The sequence below is a fragment of the Prinia subflava genome, chromosome 2 (genome assembly GCF_021018805.1).
Source record: "Prinia subflava isolate CZ2003 ecotype Zambia chromosome 2, Cam_Psub_1.2, whole genome shotgun sequence".
Lineage (NCBI taxonomy): Eukaryota > Metazoa > Chordata > Aves > Passeriformes > Cisticolidae > Prinia > Prinia subflava.
This window is the reverse complement of record NC_086248.1, coordinates 24408493-24429395: the sequence shown is the minus strand read 5'-3', so window position 1 is coordinate 24429395 and position 20903 is coordinate 24408493. Positions and strand designations below refer to the sequence as shown.

The 20903-nt window shown below is 36.7% G+C and overlaps 2 protein-coding genes across 9 annotated transcripts in view; one reads left to right on the top strand and one right to left on the bottom strand.

Annotated features, from left to right (window-relative positions):
* The window catches only part of HMGCLL1 (3-hydroxy-3-methylglutaryl-CoA lyase like 1), an 85212-nt gene extending 75733 nt beyond the window's left edge, over positions 1-9479 (top strand). The window contains exons 9-10 of one of the 6 annotated variants that reach the window (XM_063389383.1): positions 1315-6910; positions 7119-9479. In XM_063389383.1, the coding sequence (XP_063245453.1) occupies positions 1315-1416 (102 nt within the window). In that variant the 3' untranslated portion in view covers positions 1417-6910; positions 7119-9479. Of the gene's footprint in view, positions 1-1314 lie in introns of all 6 variants that reach the window. The other 5 variants (XM_063389385.1, XM_063389388.1, XM_063389386.1 and 2 more) reach the window with 5 other exon arrangements.
* The window catches only part of GFRAL (GDNF family receptor alpha like), a 26078-nt gene continuing 13783 nt past the window's right edge, over positions 8609-20903 (bottom strand). For 2 of the 3 annotated variants that reach the window (XM_063389380.1, XM_063389381.1), the window contains exons 7-10: positions 19262-19521; positions 16136-16231; positions 10633-10714; positions 9475-9609 (exon numbers count right to left, since the gene is read on the bottom strand). In XM_063389380.1, coding sequence (XP_063245450.1) covers positions 9522-9609; positions 10633-10714; positions 16136-16231; positions 19262-19521 — 526 coding nt within the window. In that variant the 3' untranslated portion in view covers positions 9475-9521. Of the gene's footprint in view, positions 8744-9474; positions 9610-10632; positions 10715-16135; positions 16232-19261; positions 19522-20903 lie in introns of those variants that run through there. The other variant, XM_063389382.1, reaches the window with a different exon arrangement.

Genomic DNA, 20903 nt, shown 5'->3' with positions numbered 1-20903 from the left:
ATCTTCCATAATCTAACTACCAAATATGTCTATGTATGTTGCTCATTTCTTCCTTGTTAAAAAGCACAGACAGATTAAAAGTTTTTAGGTTATGTGTGATAGCACTTGACAAACTAAATCTAAGTAATGACCCATAAAGGACAAACAGAATAAGCTGAAATTAACCTTGTTATAACTGTATTAAAATGAGATAGTTATAAAAGAATGTATTTGAATTGTGTGGTTTAGATTTTTTTTCAAATTAAAAAATGTTTTTGATTACATTTCTGCTAAGTTATTTCTATTCTCATTAACATTTTTAGCCAATTCCAAGGATGAAAAAGGTGAAGTTTACCACAGAATGTGGAAAAAAGTGCTAGATACAGTTAAAGGATTAAGTATTTAAGTCAGGTTGTGGTCTAAATATTAGTGCATCAATTTGGAAGTGTGATGAAAGTATAATTTCTGGTGCAATACACGCTGTACTCTTTAGTGGAGAGTGACACCTTTCTCCCAGTTTTGAATGAACACTCGGTGTATTGGTAGTTCAAAGTCTCCTTTTGCATCCTTTTTTCAGGAACTTTAGCGTCTGCATTGCAATCTTTGGAGCAAGTACTTATATCACTTATATGATCTAACTTTAAAACTTCTACTCTACATGAGCAATAAAGGAGACATAATTAAGTGGTTTTGCTCTTTAATCAGTGATCTGCTTTAATTTTAGCAATCAAGCAGTACTGATACGTATCACAATTAAAAATCAGTTGCTTGAAGGACATGTTTTTTAACATGGGCAGATGAAGCAGTTGTGAATTTTTGCTTGGCTGTGCTATCAAGGTAAATTGTAATTTTGTATTGAAGTGGACTCCTCTAAGAAGGAGATTACAGTTATTCAAGAGAATACAGGAGCCCATTTCCCCTGGATTCCTAGTTGCCAATACCAGCGTGTTTCCTCAGTTTTCCTGAGCTGCAAGTGGGGCACTTGCAAGCATGAAGATTTATAGTGTTGGATAATAAAGAAGTATAGCACATATTTACTCACTATATTTTTCTTCTAACTTCTAGTTGTAATTCCAGTTCCTCATTCCTGATTCTTTTTGGGGTTGAAAGATGTTACTCCAGTATCTATTCCACTGCTGATGGGACAAGAAATCACTTTCAAAGTAGTACAACTGTACTATCAATAAATCACCATAGCTTTACTGATCCCCATTACTGACCTATAACGTGAATCATGCCCTTTGCAAAAATTACACCCTGGAGCAAAAAACTTGGAGTCTAAGCATTTTCAATATGTGCATTTATTAGTCTTAACATTTTTCATCTCTTTTTTAGGGAGTAAATCTTTGTGCCGTGATGGAAGCTGGAAACTTCATCTGCACAGCGTTGAACAAGAAAACAAACTCAAAGGTTGCACAAGCTTCCTTCAGTACTTGAACTATGTATTAAATGCATTTTTCTTTTTGCAGCTTGACTACATTTTCCATTTACCTTGACCAAGGACATTTGCATCCTTGCAAGAAACAAGAAAACCATTGCATCAAAGAAGCAAAATAAAACCGATAAATATTTTTTTTTTAATGGGAAGAGTTATTGTGCTGTACTGTCAGGAACTGCCTGATATGTAAGTAAGAAATAAATTACTCTAATACAGAACCCTATACCTGGTACTCCTACAGATGAGAAAAATGTATAAACACCAGGATATTTTACCATGTTTTAAATTGAATTTTTTTTTCTTTTCAGGAAAACCAGGTAGAAGCAGTGAGTACATAGTTAAATTTTAATCAAGATGTCTTTCAGCACAGTGCAAATATTTTCAGTATTTTATGAGATCTCACACTGTATGTGGCCATTCTATTATGTATTTTATTTATCTGAATTCTCCTTTTTCGTTCATCAAGTCACGTGTTATGAACATGGAGCCAAATCTGAATTCATCGTAAGAATTTTTTAGCAATAGAACTTCTTTTAAATTTTGTTTAACATATGTTAAATTATGGATGACTTTATCTTGTTCCAAGACATTGTGGTATATGGCACTCTGCCAGATCCTTCAAATCCTCCTGCAAATTTTCTTATTTGTTACATATGTTAAATTTGTTGTAGTTGCCATTTTTGGTCAACTTATTAAAACCTAATTATATGAAGCAAATAAAAAATTGGCGAGGTTTTCAATATCATTCAGGTTCATAGTGGCGTAGAAGGGGCTATATTTTCATCCAAGGTTTCATCAAACAATTAGATTTTTCGTTCTGTAGGCTATGAATTGATATTCTCATTCAGAAGTCAGGTTTTTTAGGATAATAGTATTTTTCTGGACTTGCTTACACAAAGGAGACAACTTAATTTTTTTTTGTGCTCTACTGATAATGATATTGTTCTTTTAAATGCCTTAGTTCAACAAGATGCCAGTGAAGTGCACTGTCATTTTTAGATCAATAATGAACAAATGGACAAGTTCAAAGAGCCTTATTCTATTTATAAGAGTTCAAGTGTGCCAGAAAAATACTGTCATGTTTTTCAGCCTGAAACTTCAGTACTCTTACTGGTGATTGTGTGGGATCTGTCTGTACTTCTCTGTGTACTTAACCTTGATCTATATTTTTTCTGAACATGGCCTATTGACATGAAAATCTAAAACCCTGGACTGTGGTCTTCATCCATATTCTCAATTTTCCTCAAAAATGTAAAATCTCTTCAAAAGGTAAGATGAAAGAAAGTGAAAGATAACACATAAGAAAAGAAAAGACTGAATAATTTTTTGTCTGGAATTCAGGTCTGCCAAGTTACAGCTGAGTCATCGTTTGCCTTTGAAATACCAAAGTGAATTTTTCTGAGATCTTTTAACCAGCTGTGTAGTTTAGAATTGGCATAACTTAAGAAAGTCAATCTTTGCATTCCAGGTAATACAAAGCTATAAATTTGATATAATACCTCTATCCTGTTTATGCTGTAATGATAGCCAAAATTAATATAAGCTACTTTGTTTCACTCTTCTCATGGTAAAAGTCAAAGGATAAACAAAAAATTTGTTCAGGTGAGGCAAGAAATATCTTGCTTATCATTCCAAAATACTAAATCCTTCCTGTAGAGTCTACTGAGAAGACTTTCAAGCACTCCTGAAGGTGTAAACACCCTGATTTTCTTGACCTGCCCTGGATGCATGGTTGGATCAGCACAAAAAAGCTCTTTCCTCTTTTTCCCGTGTTTCAGCTGGGGCTTTGCTATTTAGCAGCCACTATAGCTCATATATCAAAACATAAACTTTAATAAAACTAGGTCTTGAACCTTTCACACACTTAAAAAATCTGTTAAGGAATAGACTCAATGAAGAGGTGAGGAAACTGCAGCAATACTTAGACTATACTCAGTCTAATTAGTAGTTAAGCCTAAACATAATGCCAGAATTGACATCTTAAAGACTCCCTAATTTATGTGCCATTTACTCCTGAAAGTGACTAACCTTATTGTAATACTTTCCTGTTTAATAATAAATTTTCCTGTTTAGTTTTCTCTGTAGGCACACCATTGGCTCATTCTGAGCTCAAGTGTGCAGTTTTCACGTAGATCCTGATGAATTTTCTTCCACCCAAGACCCTCTGAGCAAGCATGTTTAATTGAAATAAACAATATTGAGCTTATCAAAGACTGAAAATGAAGTCAGTCCTTGAAAAAACAGCTATTGTGATGCAAACCTCAATGTGAGACTAAACAACTGAACTGAGACTGAGATTGCTGCTCAGCCTGGGAGGATTAAATACACACCCATGACAGGACCTGAGGGAATGGCCTGAAGTTGTGCCAGGGAGGTTTAGGTTGGATATTAGTAAAATGTTCTTCACCTAGAGGGTGCTTGGAGACTGGAACAGGCTCCCCAGGGAAGTGGTCACAGCACCAGCCTGACAGAGTTCGAGAAGTGTTTGGAATGCCCTCAGGCACATGGTGTGACTCTTGGGGATGGTGCTGTGAATGGCCAGGAGTCGGACTTGATGATCCTCGTGAGTCCCTTCCAACTCAGCTTATCCTGTGATTATGAACTGAAAAACAACACACTTCTAGTAAATCTGGATGAATTTGTGCCACTGGGTAGAATGGAATTAAAAATTCCTAAGACTAGAAAAATCCCAAGAAAACAATGTCAGTGCCTCTTGCAACAGGTGGTGGGGTTCTGTTCCTTGAAGATGGTGGTGAGGCCTTCAGTTATCAGCCAAGTAAGGAACTGAACAACTGGTGTCCACTTTTATGTCTCTGTACACAGTGCATCCTAAGCTTCTCAGCATATGGACTGTCTGGTTTGAAATTCTGAGGCTCTCGATTCTCCCTATGCAGTGAAACAGGGTACCTATTAAATCATGTGGATGAACAACCTAAAATGTCTCAGTTCTTTATTGGGTCTGTTTTAGAAACTACTTGTAAACTTGTGGAGAGCCTTAATTGCAGGTCTGTTATTCTGTAATGATGCAAGCATTGGAAAAGATGAGCAGTCACATCTGGAGCCTGTACTTCACCCACATGTTCAGCTTCAACCACATCATGAGTAATAGTAATCCAGGGTGGAGGTCACAGACAAATAGATTGTTTGTCAGGATTGTTACAAGATAGAAAGAAACATAGAGCCAGAATAAAAAAAAGCAAACCCTAACCCAGTGTTTATGTGCCAAAACCGTTGCCACCTGGGATGAATTTAGGTCTGTGGGTCCAGGTGAGCAGTCCCTTTAAAATCCTTGTTTACTTGTAATGTGAGTGAGAATTCTGAGACATCTTATGTTCTGCCTGCAGACATTTTTTTAGGTGTGTAAAATGCTGCTGCTTGCTTTCCTGTGCTGGCATAATTTTGACTATGCAGAACATTTTGACACCTAATCTGGCTTCACAAAATAAGCATCTATTGCTTTTAATAGCAAAGGCTAATCCAATAGCTATGCCATGAGTGTGCATCGCTCACACAGGCAGCATTGAATTCAGCACGTAGTAAAACAGCTGAGACTATACCCCTTCAAAAACATGTCAAGACATGGGATGGGGCTCTCCAGTGCTTCCTAAGCCTTATATTCAGAGGGACCCATCACCAGTGGTGCCTGCTCTTTTAGTCCCTATCACTGTCCCCAAGTGAATACATTGCTGTCACTGAAGTAGCCCCCTGGATGTGGAGGGCTTGCATCCAGGTGTTTGGCTTCCATGGCCAGGTGTTCTTATCACCGTGTCATTATAAAAATTACAAGTCAAGATATTGCATTGTTAAAGGCATGACTGGTGTGCTTTGTTGGAGGAGAAGTTGATCAGTTCCAGTAGTATGGGCATAACCATTCTTCAGTGCCTTCCAGAACACAGCAATGACATAGATCCCATACAGTTCTAATGTCTTCCAGAAGCAGCTTGCTTTGTAGTTTAAAGTTTTATGTATTCAGACAACTTGGCTCTGGACCAGCACTTTAATGGTTCATTTTCATGTATAATCAGAGCTTATGAAATAAGAACTAAATATTCTAGTGTTGTGCATAAGTCCAGAGAGGCTTTGGCTAATTTTCCTCTTTTAATAGTGTCATTTGAGTTCATAAAACTTTTATTATTGTATTAAGGAGTCACAAAATGAAGACTACAAGTCTGTGAGGTAGAATTCTGTTTGGGATCAGTGCTGTTGAAATGAAATAATACTTATCCAAAGAGTTAGTGTGAATGTATAAGATCTGACTATTTTTTCACTGAGTTTGTTTTAAGGGGTAGAAATATTGTTTAGTTACTGTGGTATCAGAAAATCGGTACTTTCTGACACTGAATTTTTCTATGATTTCCAACACTGCCTTAAATTCTCCTCATTGACTGTGAAGTATCTAGGAAAGTGTCTAAATAGGTGTAAGAGTGGCAAGAAGTAAATGAATTCCAGTTCTGGACTTGCCGATTAATGCTTTTCTTTTCTTATGTTATATTTTTGAAGATCATTTTTCTCTACAGCCCTGCTGTAATGCAGTGTTGATCTTCATTGCTGCAATAACACAGCAGGCAGAAGGACTACAGCCAAAGTCAACTGAGTCCTTTGAAACCAATGTCAAAGTGATGATGTTTGTCAAGGAATTGTCATGTATCCGCCTGGTTAAATGCATTTGTGATTTTGCAATATGTGGTGTTAAAGCTGAAATAAAACCTGTCTCGCTGTTTATTGAAACTGATATGCTCATGTATTATGCCAGATTCAGCAGCTCTGACTAACCAGCTCATGCATACAGCCTTAGCAAATATAAGCTGTCACTAACATGTATGCCTGTGTTGACTTTGTTACCTTGTAATCCATGTTGAGTGCTTTTTCTTAGGATTACCTTTTAATTTGGTGTTCCTCTGTGTTTTTATAGCAGACAAATCTCTTTTAAGTTACTGGGGAAACATTTCTTTCCTCCATTAATTAAACATTAAAAGCTACAGGCAGGAATGGAGGTAGGAGTTGAAAAAATTCAATGAGGCATTATCTAACTTCAGATGTTCCAATGCAGGATGGAAATCTGTGCTGTCCAAGTGATGTCTAAGATTCCCTACACACTTCATGGGAGACTGAATGGCTTCAGCATGTGGTCTGAAACATCAAAATGCTGATGAGGGAACTTTCTTGGCAAAGTCAACAGCAAAATTCCCTACCCCATGCTACTCTTGAAGTGCCTCAACATGAGCTGCAGTTAGTTATCTTCACTAGTTTGAACATAAGAGTTCATATTTTTCTTGGTGGAAAGACAGCCACAGTAATTTTTCAAAAGAACTGAATGATGTTCTCTGTTTTAAGGCACCATCTTCTGGTGATGGTGCTGCTTCCATCCATCTTCTGTGTTCCTAGCTTGGTCTGATATCTGGCTCAGAGTACCGGGATGTGATTCCCACAACAGCCTCAAAAGGCTAAGCCAATGCCTATCCATGTAGCTCATTCTTTTGACCACACAAGCAGGTGAGACAGCCAGGGAAAAATGTTCCTTTTGAAGAATTCAAGACTCACTGTGGCATGACAGAACTAGAAACTTGGGCTTTTCAGCCTTGTAGCTTCACACTGCATAAGAGCTAGTCCTGTGTACTTGTCTCAAAAAATCTTCACACATTTAATTTGAAACAATTGTTAGATAAAATGTAATGCAAAATATCATGCTTTCTCCCTCTAGCCCAATCAGCCTTCATTTCTTCACTCTGGGATATCCCAGCTCCAGTGGAAAGAGGATGAATGCTACATCCTTACCCAAGATGACATGTGTCCTGGGAATCCTGTCATCAGTGAGACTTCATTTTCCTCATCTGTACTGGATGCAGATGTCATACTTCAGGGGAAAATATTTTAATAATGAAGCTCTTATGAAATGATGCTTTTTCTCCCATCATGGTCAGACTGTAAATCTTAAAGATCTTTTCCAAACTAACTGATTCTATGATTCTCTGTTCAGAAAACTGTGAAGCAGTTATAGCATAATCAGGATCACAGGAATACAGATCATCCCAGCAGAAATTCCTTTATTTAATAACTGACATCTAGATACAATTGACAGACTACTTTTAACACATAGAGTGGAGGGAATGTACTTTTCCCATTAAGCATTTAAACTTAAGAGCCTAAAAAATTGCAGAACAATACAATAGCCACTAAATATCTTGCTGTCTCTCAGAATAACATACCCTCAGTTTCAAATACATTTTACATAATTGTTTGTGAGTGTGTGTGTGTGTCTAAGCACATATATGGTTTGGGTTTCTAGTGTCTAAATACAAGATAATTAGAAAACAAACAGTTTCTAAGAAAGAAGGTAATTTTTCTTGTTGTTGTTGACTGAGGTTTAGTTAATTCTGAATTTAAATGGATCTCCTCAAATTTTGTGACATAGAAGGTTCACTGATTTTGGAAGTCAGACTCAAAACCAGCACAGGTTTCATGTCAGAAGTACATTTCCTGTATAATGAAATGTTTTTATCCAACATATTCTCAACAGTATTTTCAGTTTGAAGTCTTCCCACCTCACAGTTTTAAAGTTAAGAATATGAATATACCATTTTGGTGAGAGTTAAGGCAGATGCTGCAAATTTCTGGACTGCTAAAGGATATCTTTTTGATTAGCAAACTAATCTCACTTTTCTGTTTCTGTATTTTTTGTCCAAATGCTGATTTAATTATGACAGAACACTTCATTGTAAAACAAAAATTACTTTCTTTGGCTTATGCAGATAATAAAGACAGAGAAAATCCAAGTTTAATAATTGTTTAAGATTTCTAAGCCTCTCCCCAACACAACTGCATAATTAAGGTTTTGCTCTACAGTAATAATACAGCTACCAAAGTACCAGAAGTAAGAGTCACATAGAAGAGATTCTTGCTTTTCTGATCACATTAATTTCTAGTCCTAAATCTGTCATTTAGCACTAGATGTGGCCCTAGATCAGTTGTCCTGTGGTCAAAACTGGAGGTGAGTTACATTTAGTGATAATTCAAACAAAATGAAAACTAATCAAAATAAAGCTAATTAATCAGATGCTATTATAACAAGACTATACATGTGCTATTCACGGTAACAGTTGAATAAGAAACAGCAGTCCATTATTCTGTGCTCACCAGAACCAGATTGTTACAAAGATTTAATAAAGACACCTCACTGGTAGTAAATAGAAGCTTAAATCTAGCAAAACCACTCAGCTATAGAGAGCAATCCAGAGCTCATAGCCACAGGGTGGGATCCAGAATGGTGCTTAGGGACCATGACTCCCAGTACAGTGCAAGGGGCCAATTAGGTACTTCGGGTCTTGCCTAGAGACAATGAATAGGAAACAGAGATGATGAGATGGGTCATAGCTTCTCTCCTGAGAAGCAGGCACTTCAGCCCCAAGCAAGTGACTTTCTCCACTGGGCATTCAGAACAAAAAATGTTTTCTAAAGTTACTGTATTCAAAGTGGCAAACTTCACTCATTTCTTTTTGAAGCATATTGGAGGAGAAATTAAAAACAGTTTCAGCAACAACATTTTGGAGTCAAAGCATTTTTCCAGAGAATCATTTTAGTTCTGAAGGAGTTTGTAATCCTGATCTCCTCCTACCCTGCAAGTGCTCCACCATTAAATTACAGGCAGTTTAACTGTGACTGCTGCTTTGGGTACTTGGTACCTGGAAGCCTGGTGTACAAAACTGCCGCATATGTGCTCTTTATCAGGTCTCTAAAATGTTTCTGAGTGGATTTTTTTATTTCTTCCAGATGAATTGAGATCAGAAAGGGTGGGCTTCAAAGATTGCCATTGTTGATACAGCATTTATACCAGTGTCATGTGCATCTAAAAATGTAGGAAATGTACAGCTCTGGACAGATGAGTGAATCTACACAAATATGAGAGACCACAATTTTACCATTTTTACCCTTTTTTCAGCTTTTGAAAGGCTTAAAATAAGCTAATAAATATAAGAAAATATTTTGTATGCTTAACTACAAAATTCCATAATTTATAGAACTTTTTCTAATATATATTTTATTATCACATATGTACAGCAGACTGGCTTTCAGGAATAGCCTTAAAAAGCATAAGCAACAGAGTAGTTCATCTGTGACTTTTATAATGGGCCATAAACATTTCAGAAGAATGGTCTGGCGAGGGACTTCTTGACTTATATTTTGTTCTGCAGGCTCTGAAAACAAAGAATGTGCATGTATTTAACAATAAACTATACAACTTTTGGATGAACTTTGGTTTAATTGAAATCAGTGGCAAAATCCCCCTCTTTTTATGATGAACACTGTGGTATAAAATAATCCCCTTCGTTGTTATTAATGCATTATTATTCCTTCCATTTTCTGTATTCTTTAAATCTGAATTCTCTTTATATGCTGATATTCCTGTAACTGCAAACCTTGAGAGAAAGCCTCTGTTCCCATATATCCTTGACTTGCCTTTTGCATTTTTCTACAATTCCTCTTTGATCTGCCTTGGAATTTAATAATGAAATTTGACTCAATATCCCTCCCACTATATATAGGTCCTGCTACATCATGTTCTGTTACCTATCATCTGACAGTGTAATTCCTGAAATCTGGCCATTTAATTTGGTCCAAGAAAATGTATTATTTAAGAAAAGGCCATGTTCATTTAACTAAGTGAATGCACATTTCTGTTTTCTTACCAAGCATTGGTGTATGGGAAGTTTCTCATATGGAGGGAGGGAGGGAGGGAGGCAGGGAGGGAGGGGGGGAAAGGATGGCAGGGATGGCGAGTGTTGTTTACAGACTCCTATGAGCAAAAATGGCATTTGGCAAGAATATTAACTACAATAGCAGCATTCACGATTTGGTTTTTAAATATGTTATAATGCTGAGTATTCTCATTTCCTTTTTGCATTACCCCTGCCTGCTATGGGGCTAAGAACGTAGTCTCACAGAATTTTTGAATTCAGATTTCACCTTCCCCTGCCATGGGACAGGAAATGAAACCTCCCAAAGCCTGGGATCTCTGCATGAATGGAGGGCATTGTAGATACATATCGTATTTCTCTCTTCCCTGCTGACACCCACGATGTCAGTTCTTTCCATCACTGGGGCATGCTGGACTGTTTTTAAAGACAATCACAATGTCCACCTTTTAACTAAGTCAAAACGTTTTATTTTCTGTTTTTTCAATTTCCTAGAACCAGTGATTAATATCCCTATCAAATTACCTGATCTTTAGGAGAGTCAACAGGACTATTCCTAAGATGAGAGCTATACAGGAGGAGTAAGCAATAATGTAGACAATTTCACCTAAAAAGAAAAACAGAAAACAGAAATGAAACATTTGCTTTTTTAGTAATAGGAATCAGATTTGAGATCTGTATTGGAAATCATACATACGTGAGCTAAATTACCTATCAATTGGGACAAAAGTAATTAAAAGGAGGAAAAAGACCTAGATGTATGCCAGTGGTAGGAGTAACTCTTCCTTTGCCATTTGATGCAATGTAATTTTCACACTTCTTTTAGTAAATACCAGTTCAAATAGGGCTTCATGTGTATAGCAGTACCTTTCACTCTGCTGCAGGGGAATAGCTTGTTACTACAATTTTTGTTTTGCAGTATTCTCCTTATTGATTTAAAAATGTTGATTTTATTCTATCAGAGCAGACTTGGCTCTAACTTGCCTAGACGTATTTTCCTTTTTCACATATTACTGTAATTACAGTGTGGAGCAATACTCCACCTAGAATCAAAATAACATAAAGTGGGATCTAACACTGTTTTTCTGGGCCCCATTCCCATGGAGTTTCCTTTTTCTGTTAGGCTTCTCACCAAAAAGTCACTTAGGTGGCTTATGTGCTAAAAATTCCAACTGTTGAAAAACTGGAGCTGTTTCAATTTTTTTTTTCCAAAGGAGGAGTAGCTCCATTTTTTTTTCCTCAAATTATCAAATAGCAGAAGGAAACATTTCAGTTGAGAGTGTAATATAAGCCCTGAACACAGGATGGAGAGGTGTGGAGGTTAGATGACTTGACAAGTGGCCACAAATGCAGAGTCACAAGCACAAAACATGAGGCCTTCTGTTGATGCCTTTGAAGGCTGAGCTGAAACAGAGACTGGACAGAGCTAGAAAATAAAGTAGGTATTTACTGAAAGGCCTCCAGGATGCACCTTGGGCAGAACAGGAACCTGACCAAGGCTGCACCCTGGGTGGACTAAGAATGGCCACATGAAAAAAAAAACGGCTACCCGTCACGAGATACTACATTTTTATAAGTTTTGGTCCATTTGCATATTGGGGTTTAATTGTCCAATTACAGCTTCAGGTTGTGAGGTTCCATCCTTCTTGTTCCTCCCCTCAGTTCACCGTTGTTTATGCTGTTGGGCTGAAAGTCGTTCTTGGTCCCCAGCAGGAGAAGGATTTGTTTTGTCTATCTACTCTGTGAAGAGAGCTGACTGGCACTTAATATGAGGCTCAGAACTACATCCCTAGGCAGCACAGAATCTGAAAATATGAAAGCTAAAACCTAAGGCATCACTGTGACTTTCCTGTTGCACTGATTCTGTCATATTTGTACAATCAGGTAAGTTTACTTTATATAGGAATTCAAATGCAGAGGGCCCTCGCTGCTCCCCAGCTTCTCCATCTTACATAGCCAGTGAAATATTCACTGAGGAAGAGTTGGATTCCTGGACTCATCACTGAGCCACTTATCTGGGCTGTGAGAAGGCCATGTTCTGGTCTCTGAATAAGTTACCAGTTAATGTATGTTCCATGTGTCATGTATATGCACACACCAACCTTAAATGAGACATTTCTGTGCACACTGCATACATGCAGCAGGTGTAGGGTGTCATATGATACAAGCACAGTTGGTATGGATGCTGGAGCAGCCCGGGAAGAGTGAATATGTATTCCACAGCAAGGAAAACAAGGAGCTGAGCAGGGCATTGGGCCTGCCTGGCTTTCATTGCAGGATGGTGCTCATTTTTTCTCAAAAATCTATCCCAATTTCAAGTCTTACAATATAAGAAAATGAAAGCAGCGATCGAGCCACTACAATTTGCACAAATGGAAGGAGCATTCCATTTAATCCAATAACCTACTGGAAGATACTTTATATGGTGAATTTTAGAAGAAAGAGGGGTGAGGTCTATCTTAGAGAAGGACTGCTAATAATATATTGTAAAAACTACATCAGTAGTTGTCCCAGCTTTCAAGTTACAACATTTCTTTAAGATGATTGGGTTTTTTTAGCAAAAGAGTAATTTGTAGGCATTTTTTTCAGTTTCAGAATCTTAATTGTACACGAAGCTATTTTTGAAAACTTTTTACAAGTGTAGGAGCAGTTGCAAGGGCAACAGTTTCTTACATTTTGAAGTGGAAAGTGTCTTTCACACACGTTTTAGGCAAATGGAAACTTAAATTTTGTCACCACAAAAATTATTATATCTAACAAATTATATATTGTACAGTCATGGATGGTTAAAAATGGGCTAATAAATTTTCAGCAGAATATTGTGAGCTTTTTCTCATAAAATTTGTAAAAGATGTTTCATTTCAATCAAACAAAACACTGAAATGACCAACTGAATTTTATTTCAATTTTTTTGACAAAATCTGAAAAAATGCTATGTTCTTGATGAATTGCTGGTAAAAGAGATATTGGTTCAGTTCTGTTTGGAACAAAGAGGGATTTTGGTGAATCTTACTCTATTGTAGATCTATCTGCTTACGTACAGCTTGTGCATATTCATCGAACAGATTAATCCCAGCCTCTGCTCAGAGGTTTCTTGGCTACCTGCAGCTTGTCACAGGCTTTTTTTCTACATTTATAAAACTGTCAGACTGACAATGTTTGATACCTTACCAATTAAAGTCGCTGGAGCTGAACTAATCTCAGTTCCCACAGCAGCTGGTATACTTACAAATAAACCCTGCCAATTACTTGTTTATCTAAATACTCAGCACAGCAAAACTCCTCAGTAGGAAATATATGATGACACTACAATTTAAGACAAAATTTCAACAGTTTTGGGTAAAGCCCAATTTTCTTGTATCTCGCAAGAACAGGGTAAGTGTTCTGTATTTCTAGCTTCCTTTTCCATAAAAGCCCCACAACTTAGCGTCAAAGCTCCATGGTGATGAAAGTAAATCCTTATCTTCCCACATGAATCATTTCTCAAACTAAAGTGCAGGAAGCAATCTTTTAAATTATTTGGATCTGTAAAGTCATTGATATAATTTGCATAGGAAAAGCCAAAACCAGGCTGAAGATGCATGATTAGGTAGGCATATTAGAAGTTTCAAGGAATTTTATTTGATTTATCACTTTTTGATATTATTTCCAAAATGAGATACAATTCAAGCTTACAGGAAAAGCCTCATTAACTTTTATATGGTTCTGACTCTGCCCCCATCAGATCTTAACAGAGTTGTATCAGCCCAAAGATGACTCCGTTGGCCTGTTCCCTCCTGAGAGTGTGAATGTGTTTAAATCCAGTCAAGATTTTTACATAATCCTGGTATCACGTTTTTTCACCAAAAGCTGGAATAATAGTTTTTTAGCTCCCATGGTTCTATTTATTTACAAATATATTTGAATATATGTATATATGCTTAGATTTATTATTTGTTGTGAAAGACTCCTTCTATTAAAGCAATCTTATCCAACGGGATTTGCAATGCTGCTGAATAAAATAGAGAAATCTAATTGGTTTTTTGAATAGTAAGCTATATTTTAAAGTATAAAACTAAGAAAAAACTGGAGACATACTGAGTTTCCTCAGAGCATGTTCATTTGTAGATGATGAAAGAGTTCCTTGTATTTTTCAGTGATAAACTAAGTAAAAGATTCTTCTGACATTTTAATGTAAAGACATCAGCAGATTCTATCTCACGTTTTCAAGCAGAAAATAGCCAAGAAGCAAATGTCTTCAAAAGTCTTCACAGATGTGAAAGGCCATATTTGACAACTTAACTGTTTTGACTCTGTGACCTAAATTCTTCTTGGGATTTGATTTCATTAAAGATAAATATTTTGTGAAGATGATATCTCCCTTTGCAGCCTGAGTAATGCACATTTATTAGCATGTGAATCTAGGACACTGAGTTAGATTTTTGGCATTGGAATTTATGAAATAATTTGCAATATGGTTTTTACCATCAGGCAGATATCCTGAATCAAATTCTTCTTCTTGACCTGGCTTCCTATAAGACTTTTATGGCTTAGAGTTCCCATCTCATGTACATGACAGCTACAAGAGAAAGAATATTTTATTGTATGGTTCACGCTGGTCAGCATCCCTTTTGTTTTTCTAAAGCCATCCAAAGTTCTGTTAAGACTTCAAGGAAAGGTTTTTGGAAGGTATGCAGACTTCAGCTGTGAACAGAATTAACTGGGTGCAGGCTGCTTCTTGCAAATATTTATCTGCATCTCTGAGTGAAATGTACAACATATTTTACCTACTGAAAAGGTCTGCAGTTAGAACTAGTCACAGTTCTGTCAATATCCCACATTTTACATTTTCTTAGTTAGTGCGGTATTTCTTGTATTATGACTTGCATTATTTAACCACTAGAGGCTCGTTCTAACTAGGGGTTCAGGCTCCTCTGTAATTGGCAAGAAGAAGTCAATACTTTCAGCAAATGCAGTCCAAAAAGATTGGACTACTCTTCCTTTGAGGGTCCCTGACTTCTTTCTTTGGCTACACAAAACACTTGGATGACATGCATGATTCTTAAGTAACTTTAATGCTAACGCTACAGCCAAATGTTTAATTATGCACATACAGGTCTCAGGAATCCCGTTCCCTTAATCCATTTTTATATCCCTTATCCAGGTTGCCCACTTCAGCAATAGGTGAAGGATGGAGAGGTTAGAAGTCACTTCATTTTCTACTGCATGCAGAGATGGAATTATTTTGTTCACAGTTAAAAGTGTTCTGTAGGAACAGTTCTGGGAACTAATTTGTAGTATGGTCTGCAGAAATGTAATCTGCCCTGCACAAGGTAGAACAGGTCATTCTCATTACAGGTGATATTTGTGCATTAAGCTCTTTAGTGTTCTCACTCTGTAATTGGGCCCCTCAAAAGGAAATATAAAATAATGTTATTTCAGCAATGAAAACTTTTGTATATTAATTCAATATCCTTTAACTTTATGTTGCTTAATTTCCTACTGTAAATGCATGGAAATAAAAGCAGCTGCAGCTCTTCAACCCATGGGATAATGTGTGCCCTTCTGTTGTGTAAGAAGGTAGGATCTGATGGAGTGTAACACAAGCCCCTTCTCAGACCACTTACTGTGGCTTCTAATTTTGTTATTGTAACCACTGTAGAAAGTCAAGAGAGATAAAAGCAGGTGTGACATCAAAGACAATAATTTGTATTACACATTATGACTGCTTCTCTAATGTCTGTACAGAGAGTCAGGCTCTGGCAGGCTTAATAGCTTAATTCTCCCCAATTATAATACAGTGATTGTGAGACATCTATTTCAAAACCATTTATCAGAGTAATTGGTTCAGTCTGATTAACTTTATTTTGTGGATATATAAGCTAAGCCAAACACGCAGGGACATTTCCAGACCAAGTGAAGGCGCAACATGTTGAGCTCACTTGCCTGAACCCATCCAAGGGACCAGCCTTTGGTCTTTTCTATCATACATGGGAAATATCTCAAGATTAGTGCTGTGGAGTGCATGGAGTGACTTGTCCAAACTCACCATTAATTGTAGAGGAATGGAACTGTGCTCTGGATACCTTTTCCCCTGGCATTTCTGTATTTACCCAGAGAAAACCCTTCTGAATAGAAATCTGACCTGGATATTGAAAAGAAAAGAGCCATTCAAAATATTACTTTAAAATAATAATATGAGATAATATTGTTTGCTATTTTGCTAACAGCCACATAATTTATAAAGGGAACTATTTAAAAATCCCAGTTACTGATAGTTGATGAACAAATTGAATGAGTGCATAACACTCATTTTTCCTGTTCCACCTCAGTTTTTTCTTATGGATGACAAGCATGCTCTGAAAATATTCTCTGCCACAAAAGAGCTCAAATTCTCCTTTCACATAAAGTGTTTTAAAAATAGGCCCACCAAAAGAATTTGGGTCCACCAAACCAATACAGAAGTGATGAGAAAGGGGTAGCAGTCTGAAGTAATTTCCACAAGGCAGAGTTTATTCTCCAGCTGCATTGCTAGACCTCAACATATTTTTTCACAAAGACCTGTCCCCTCAGTGGGCATAATTTCATGAATATATCTGAAAATACATATCTTCTGTTGAAATAGGAGGTTTACTTAAGTAGTATAGTTTACAGAGTAGGAGGCTAAACCATACTAGGATACATCTGGTCACTCACATGAAAAGCAAGCTGAGAATTTTTTTTAATATAAGAACTTCAAATTGAACTATTTGAACTATTGTCCAAATAACAATGGACTAAACTTATTTGTAATGTGGGTTTTTTTCTGTGAGATGCAAAACTACAACCCAGAGTTAAAATATTTTGGAAACTTAAATTTTTCTTTCCCTCACTGACATTTTTGCTTATTCCTGTTGAGGCACTGATCCTACAGTGGCAATGATCCACACTGTGCTTCTGCTTCATACAGCAGCAGTCAGTCACAATTCTTGCCTTTTACTGAGTCTGCAGCAAATGCAATGCTGTGATTACACAGCCACAAGAGCAAACACCTGTAGCAAAAGCAGTGCAGTGCAAGAGTGGGAAGATGAGGTGATGTAAACAGCACTTGTGGGTCTGTTCACACCAGTTCTAGAGGCAAAGATCCCCTTTCCAAACCCTGGGTATTTGCCTATCCAGAAATGTTTCAGAGTTTAAGATCACTGCTGTTATAAGAGTGAAAGTCAGCCAAAGATCACCACCAGACCAGAAGAAAAGTCAGCAGGTGGGGTTGGGAGGGCAGACAGAGTAGTTACTCCACATCTCTGTACTGCCATGCAGAGGATGGCACTAAAAACATGCTTTAAAAAAAAACCCATAATCATCACCATCATCAGTTTAGCTGCATTACAGTTAGACATCTAGAAAAAAAACCCCACCAAAACAAACAAACAAACAAAACAAAAAAAGCACCACCACACCAAAAACCCAAGACTGGCAATAAGCTGCAAGTGTTCTGTACAGGAGGTACTGATCCACCAATGGCTCTGGATCCCCAAGTTCTTTTTGTTTAACTGCCAGGAAGTTGTTGCACAACACAAGAAACACAAGCTTCTGTTCTTCAGTCCCAATTAGGTTAGGGAAGTTTCAATCACAAAAACCCTCAAACCATTTTATCCTGACACTGCTTCAGGGAAAAGCAAAAGCTCGTCACCAGTTATTTGATTATTCAGACATGAAGATCATAATTTGCTTTGCAGGTTAAGAAATAACTAACACGATGATGTGTTCACTCATTTGGACTGTTAAATTCAGCTCTAAAGCAAGCAAGTAAATAATATTCATCAGCAAAATCACTGCTAGATGTCTCGAGTCAAAGTGTGTTACATTATCACTTTTCCAGGAGAGCTGTTATAAGATTTTTAATATTTTCTCAGAGTCTGGATTTGAGTAATGATTAACTAAACTAAGACCATTGTTTCAGAAACTTGGTTTTAATTTTTGGGTAGCCTTTGAGTGACACAAAAAAATTACACCCTTATAAGTGGTACCATTTTGGTTTCTAGAACTAAAAGAGTAGCTACTTAATTCAGTGAAATGCATGCATGGAATCCATATATGTTTTCAAAATACTGTCCATCAGATTAAACTATGAAAAAACCATTTCTTTTCATTGAAATCTTTAGGTATTGTTTCCTCTCCCAGGTTAGTTAAGAATATATGTAATTTTAGAGTGTATATGTAGAAGGTAGCTGGCATAGGGCATGATGCACTAATGAGTAACATATCCTAAGAGGATTTATATTACAAAATAGTTGGTGTGATAAGTCAAAGATTTGAGGAGAAGAGAATACTTTGGTCTTTGATCAGGTTGATGGACCAGATGTCTGCATGCAGCTGGGGCACTGCAGAGGCTGCAGATGAACCTTCAGGTTCAGTTTATGCTGCAGGAAACCTAGAGAACCACCCTGTGATGTGACCCATGACACAATACATGGGGGGGACAAAGAGGAGCTTTGCTTTGAAGGCACTTTGCAGATTCAGAGTAAAACATTATTATTTGCTCCCATATTGCCATTTATTGCATTAACAATTCTCTTAACCAGAGGCTTGGCAAGGACATGTATATTTAACAAAAATAATTAGCTCATTAAGCACATGAAAGCCATTACTGCTTCTGAGAAAATGCCTATATTTCATCTTAATTACACACAGTGTTTTTACTGGAGACCAAATCCTAAAGCTTACTTTAAACAATTGAAGCTATTTTCAGCAGAATGCTGTCTGTTGCTAAATATGTGTAAGATTTACTAATAATATTCAGACTCCAAGAAAAAAGAAAGAAAAAACTAAATGCTACTTCATATTATTTGTAAAAACAGTGTACCAAAGTACAACCTTAAGCCAAGAACTGGAAGACTTTGGACTTTTCTAATCTGCATATTAATACAGACTCTAGAAATTATTTATTTCAGAAAATTTAAGTAATGTGACATGTAGTCAATTTAGTTGGTTTATTACTTTTAGAATCTTTTCCCCAAAAAAGAGGAAGAAGACTGTATGTCCAATTTTTGTTTTGATTTGGATTTTTAAAAAAACACAGGTATAGATCTTGCTGAAACCAGCGGTAGCAAACATATAGTAAAGATTTGATGTAAATTAACATCTTAGTTCTCTTCAAAACTAATTATTCTGTAAAGTTGTAAGCGTTACTTACGTAAGTCACTGAAGCAGGATTTGCTGTGCAGCATGTGATGGAACAGCTCACACAAAGGCTGCTCCACTGGAGGCAAATTTTGGCAGGTGCACTCCATGTGCAGCATCGTGCCCCAGTTGCTGATGTAGGCTGCTTTGCAATCAGCGTTGGCAGAACAGGGCATGTCATCCTTGATTAAAGTTTCAAGACAAGCTTCATCATTATAGCATTTTTTTGTCACGTGTCTCCAACACTTTGACTGAAAAGTTGTGTATTTTTTCCTGGTAGGGGAAAAAAAAAAGAAAAACGAAAGGAGTGTACAGTGACACTTTAAAAACTGTGATTTCATAAAAAGACATTTAATGAACACCACTGAAAGAGAGTATATTTCAAAGGTACCACTTAAGCCTTAAAAATCGCAATATTCAGTGATAGCTGACAAAAGTTCTGCTCTGATTTTTAGAAAAAGCAACTGCACTTCTAATCAGCACCTGCTTCCCAGAGTCCAGTAAAAAACAGAGTGAATTCCAACAGTCACAGATACTCAGAGAAGAAATGTGAACACAGGAGTTTGACCAGTCATCACTGGTCTAATCACATCTAACCACACCAGGTGCTGTTCTAGTGGATCAGTTTTTGAGCAGTGTGAAGGAAGAATAAACATTCAACTTATTTTGCATTAAATAATCTACATCCAATGTCAACTCCTTGGCTCCCTAATTGCTAACAAAATACAAAATGTCCAGGGCTCGGGAAAAAATACAAGTAATTCCGTGAATTTAAAGATAATTTGATAGTATAAATAAATTACATGATGAATTAACTTGTTACACAGTTCAATAATCTCAAATTATTTCTGTGTATTTGCTGCTAGGATGGAATAAAATTGACCTTTAATACACTATATATGAAAATAGAAAATATACATTATAAATTAACTAAAAATATGTAGATATTAATTAAAAACAAATATATCACATTAAATTTCAGGGGATGATAAATGTAAAGTCCAGTATATTGTACATTAAGTTATTAAAATATTCTTCCTTAAGCATGTAAATATATTATTAATTTGCTGTTGATATTGTGTAATAGCCACAAGAATGTCACATGGAAAAGCATGGACTGTTGCAATACTGGCTAGAAAATTTTTGTAAATATTTTCATTACACAAGCAAAGGTTTAAAAGCAGATGCCACCTCTGTTCTAATGGAATTATTTTCATTCACCTCCTGATTTATGGATGTGACTAGCCCTAATTCACAGACTAATTAACAGACTAATTTTGCTAATTATATGCATTTATTGCCAGTGTCAGGAAACATTAAGGCTCCCAAAATGGTGGGGAATTCAGTTATTAAGGTATTACATGTCCATACATGTACAGACATACATTTATTGCCTTTTGGACATTCTCACTGATATCAACCTGAATAATCTGCACAAAACCAAAACCATCTCTTGGTCTCCTGGTTTATTGACTGAAGGTTAATTTGAGCACAACTTTGAGGTAAAATTCAACTCTAATCCACAAGGCGACCACACTGGAAAACAAAGTGGGCCAATTGACCAACCATAAAAGGAGGCAAATAAGTTGAACCACAGATATGGATAATCCTCTTGCATGTTTTAAAAATATAAAATGGAACTTCGAAAAGGCATT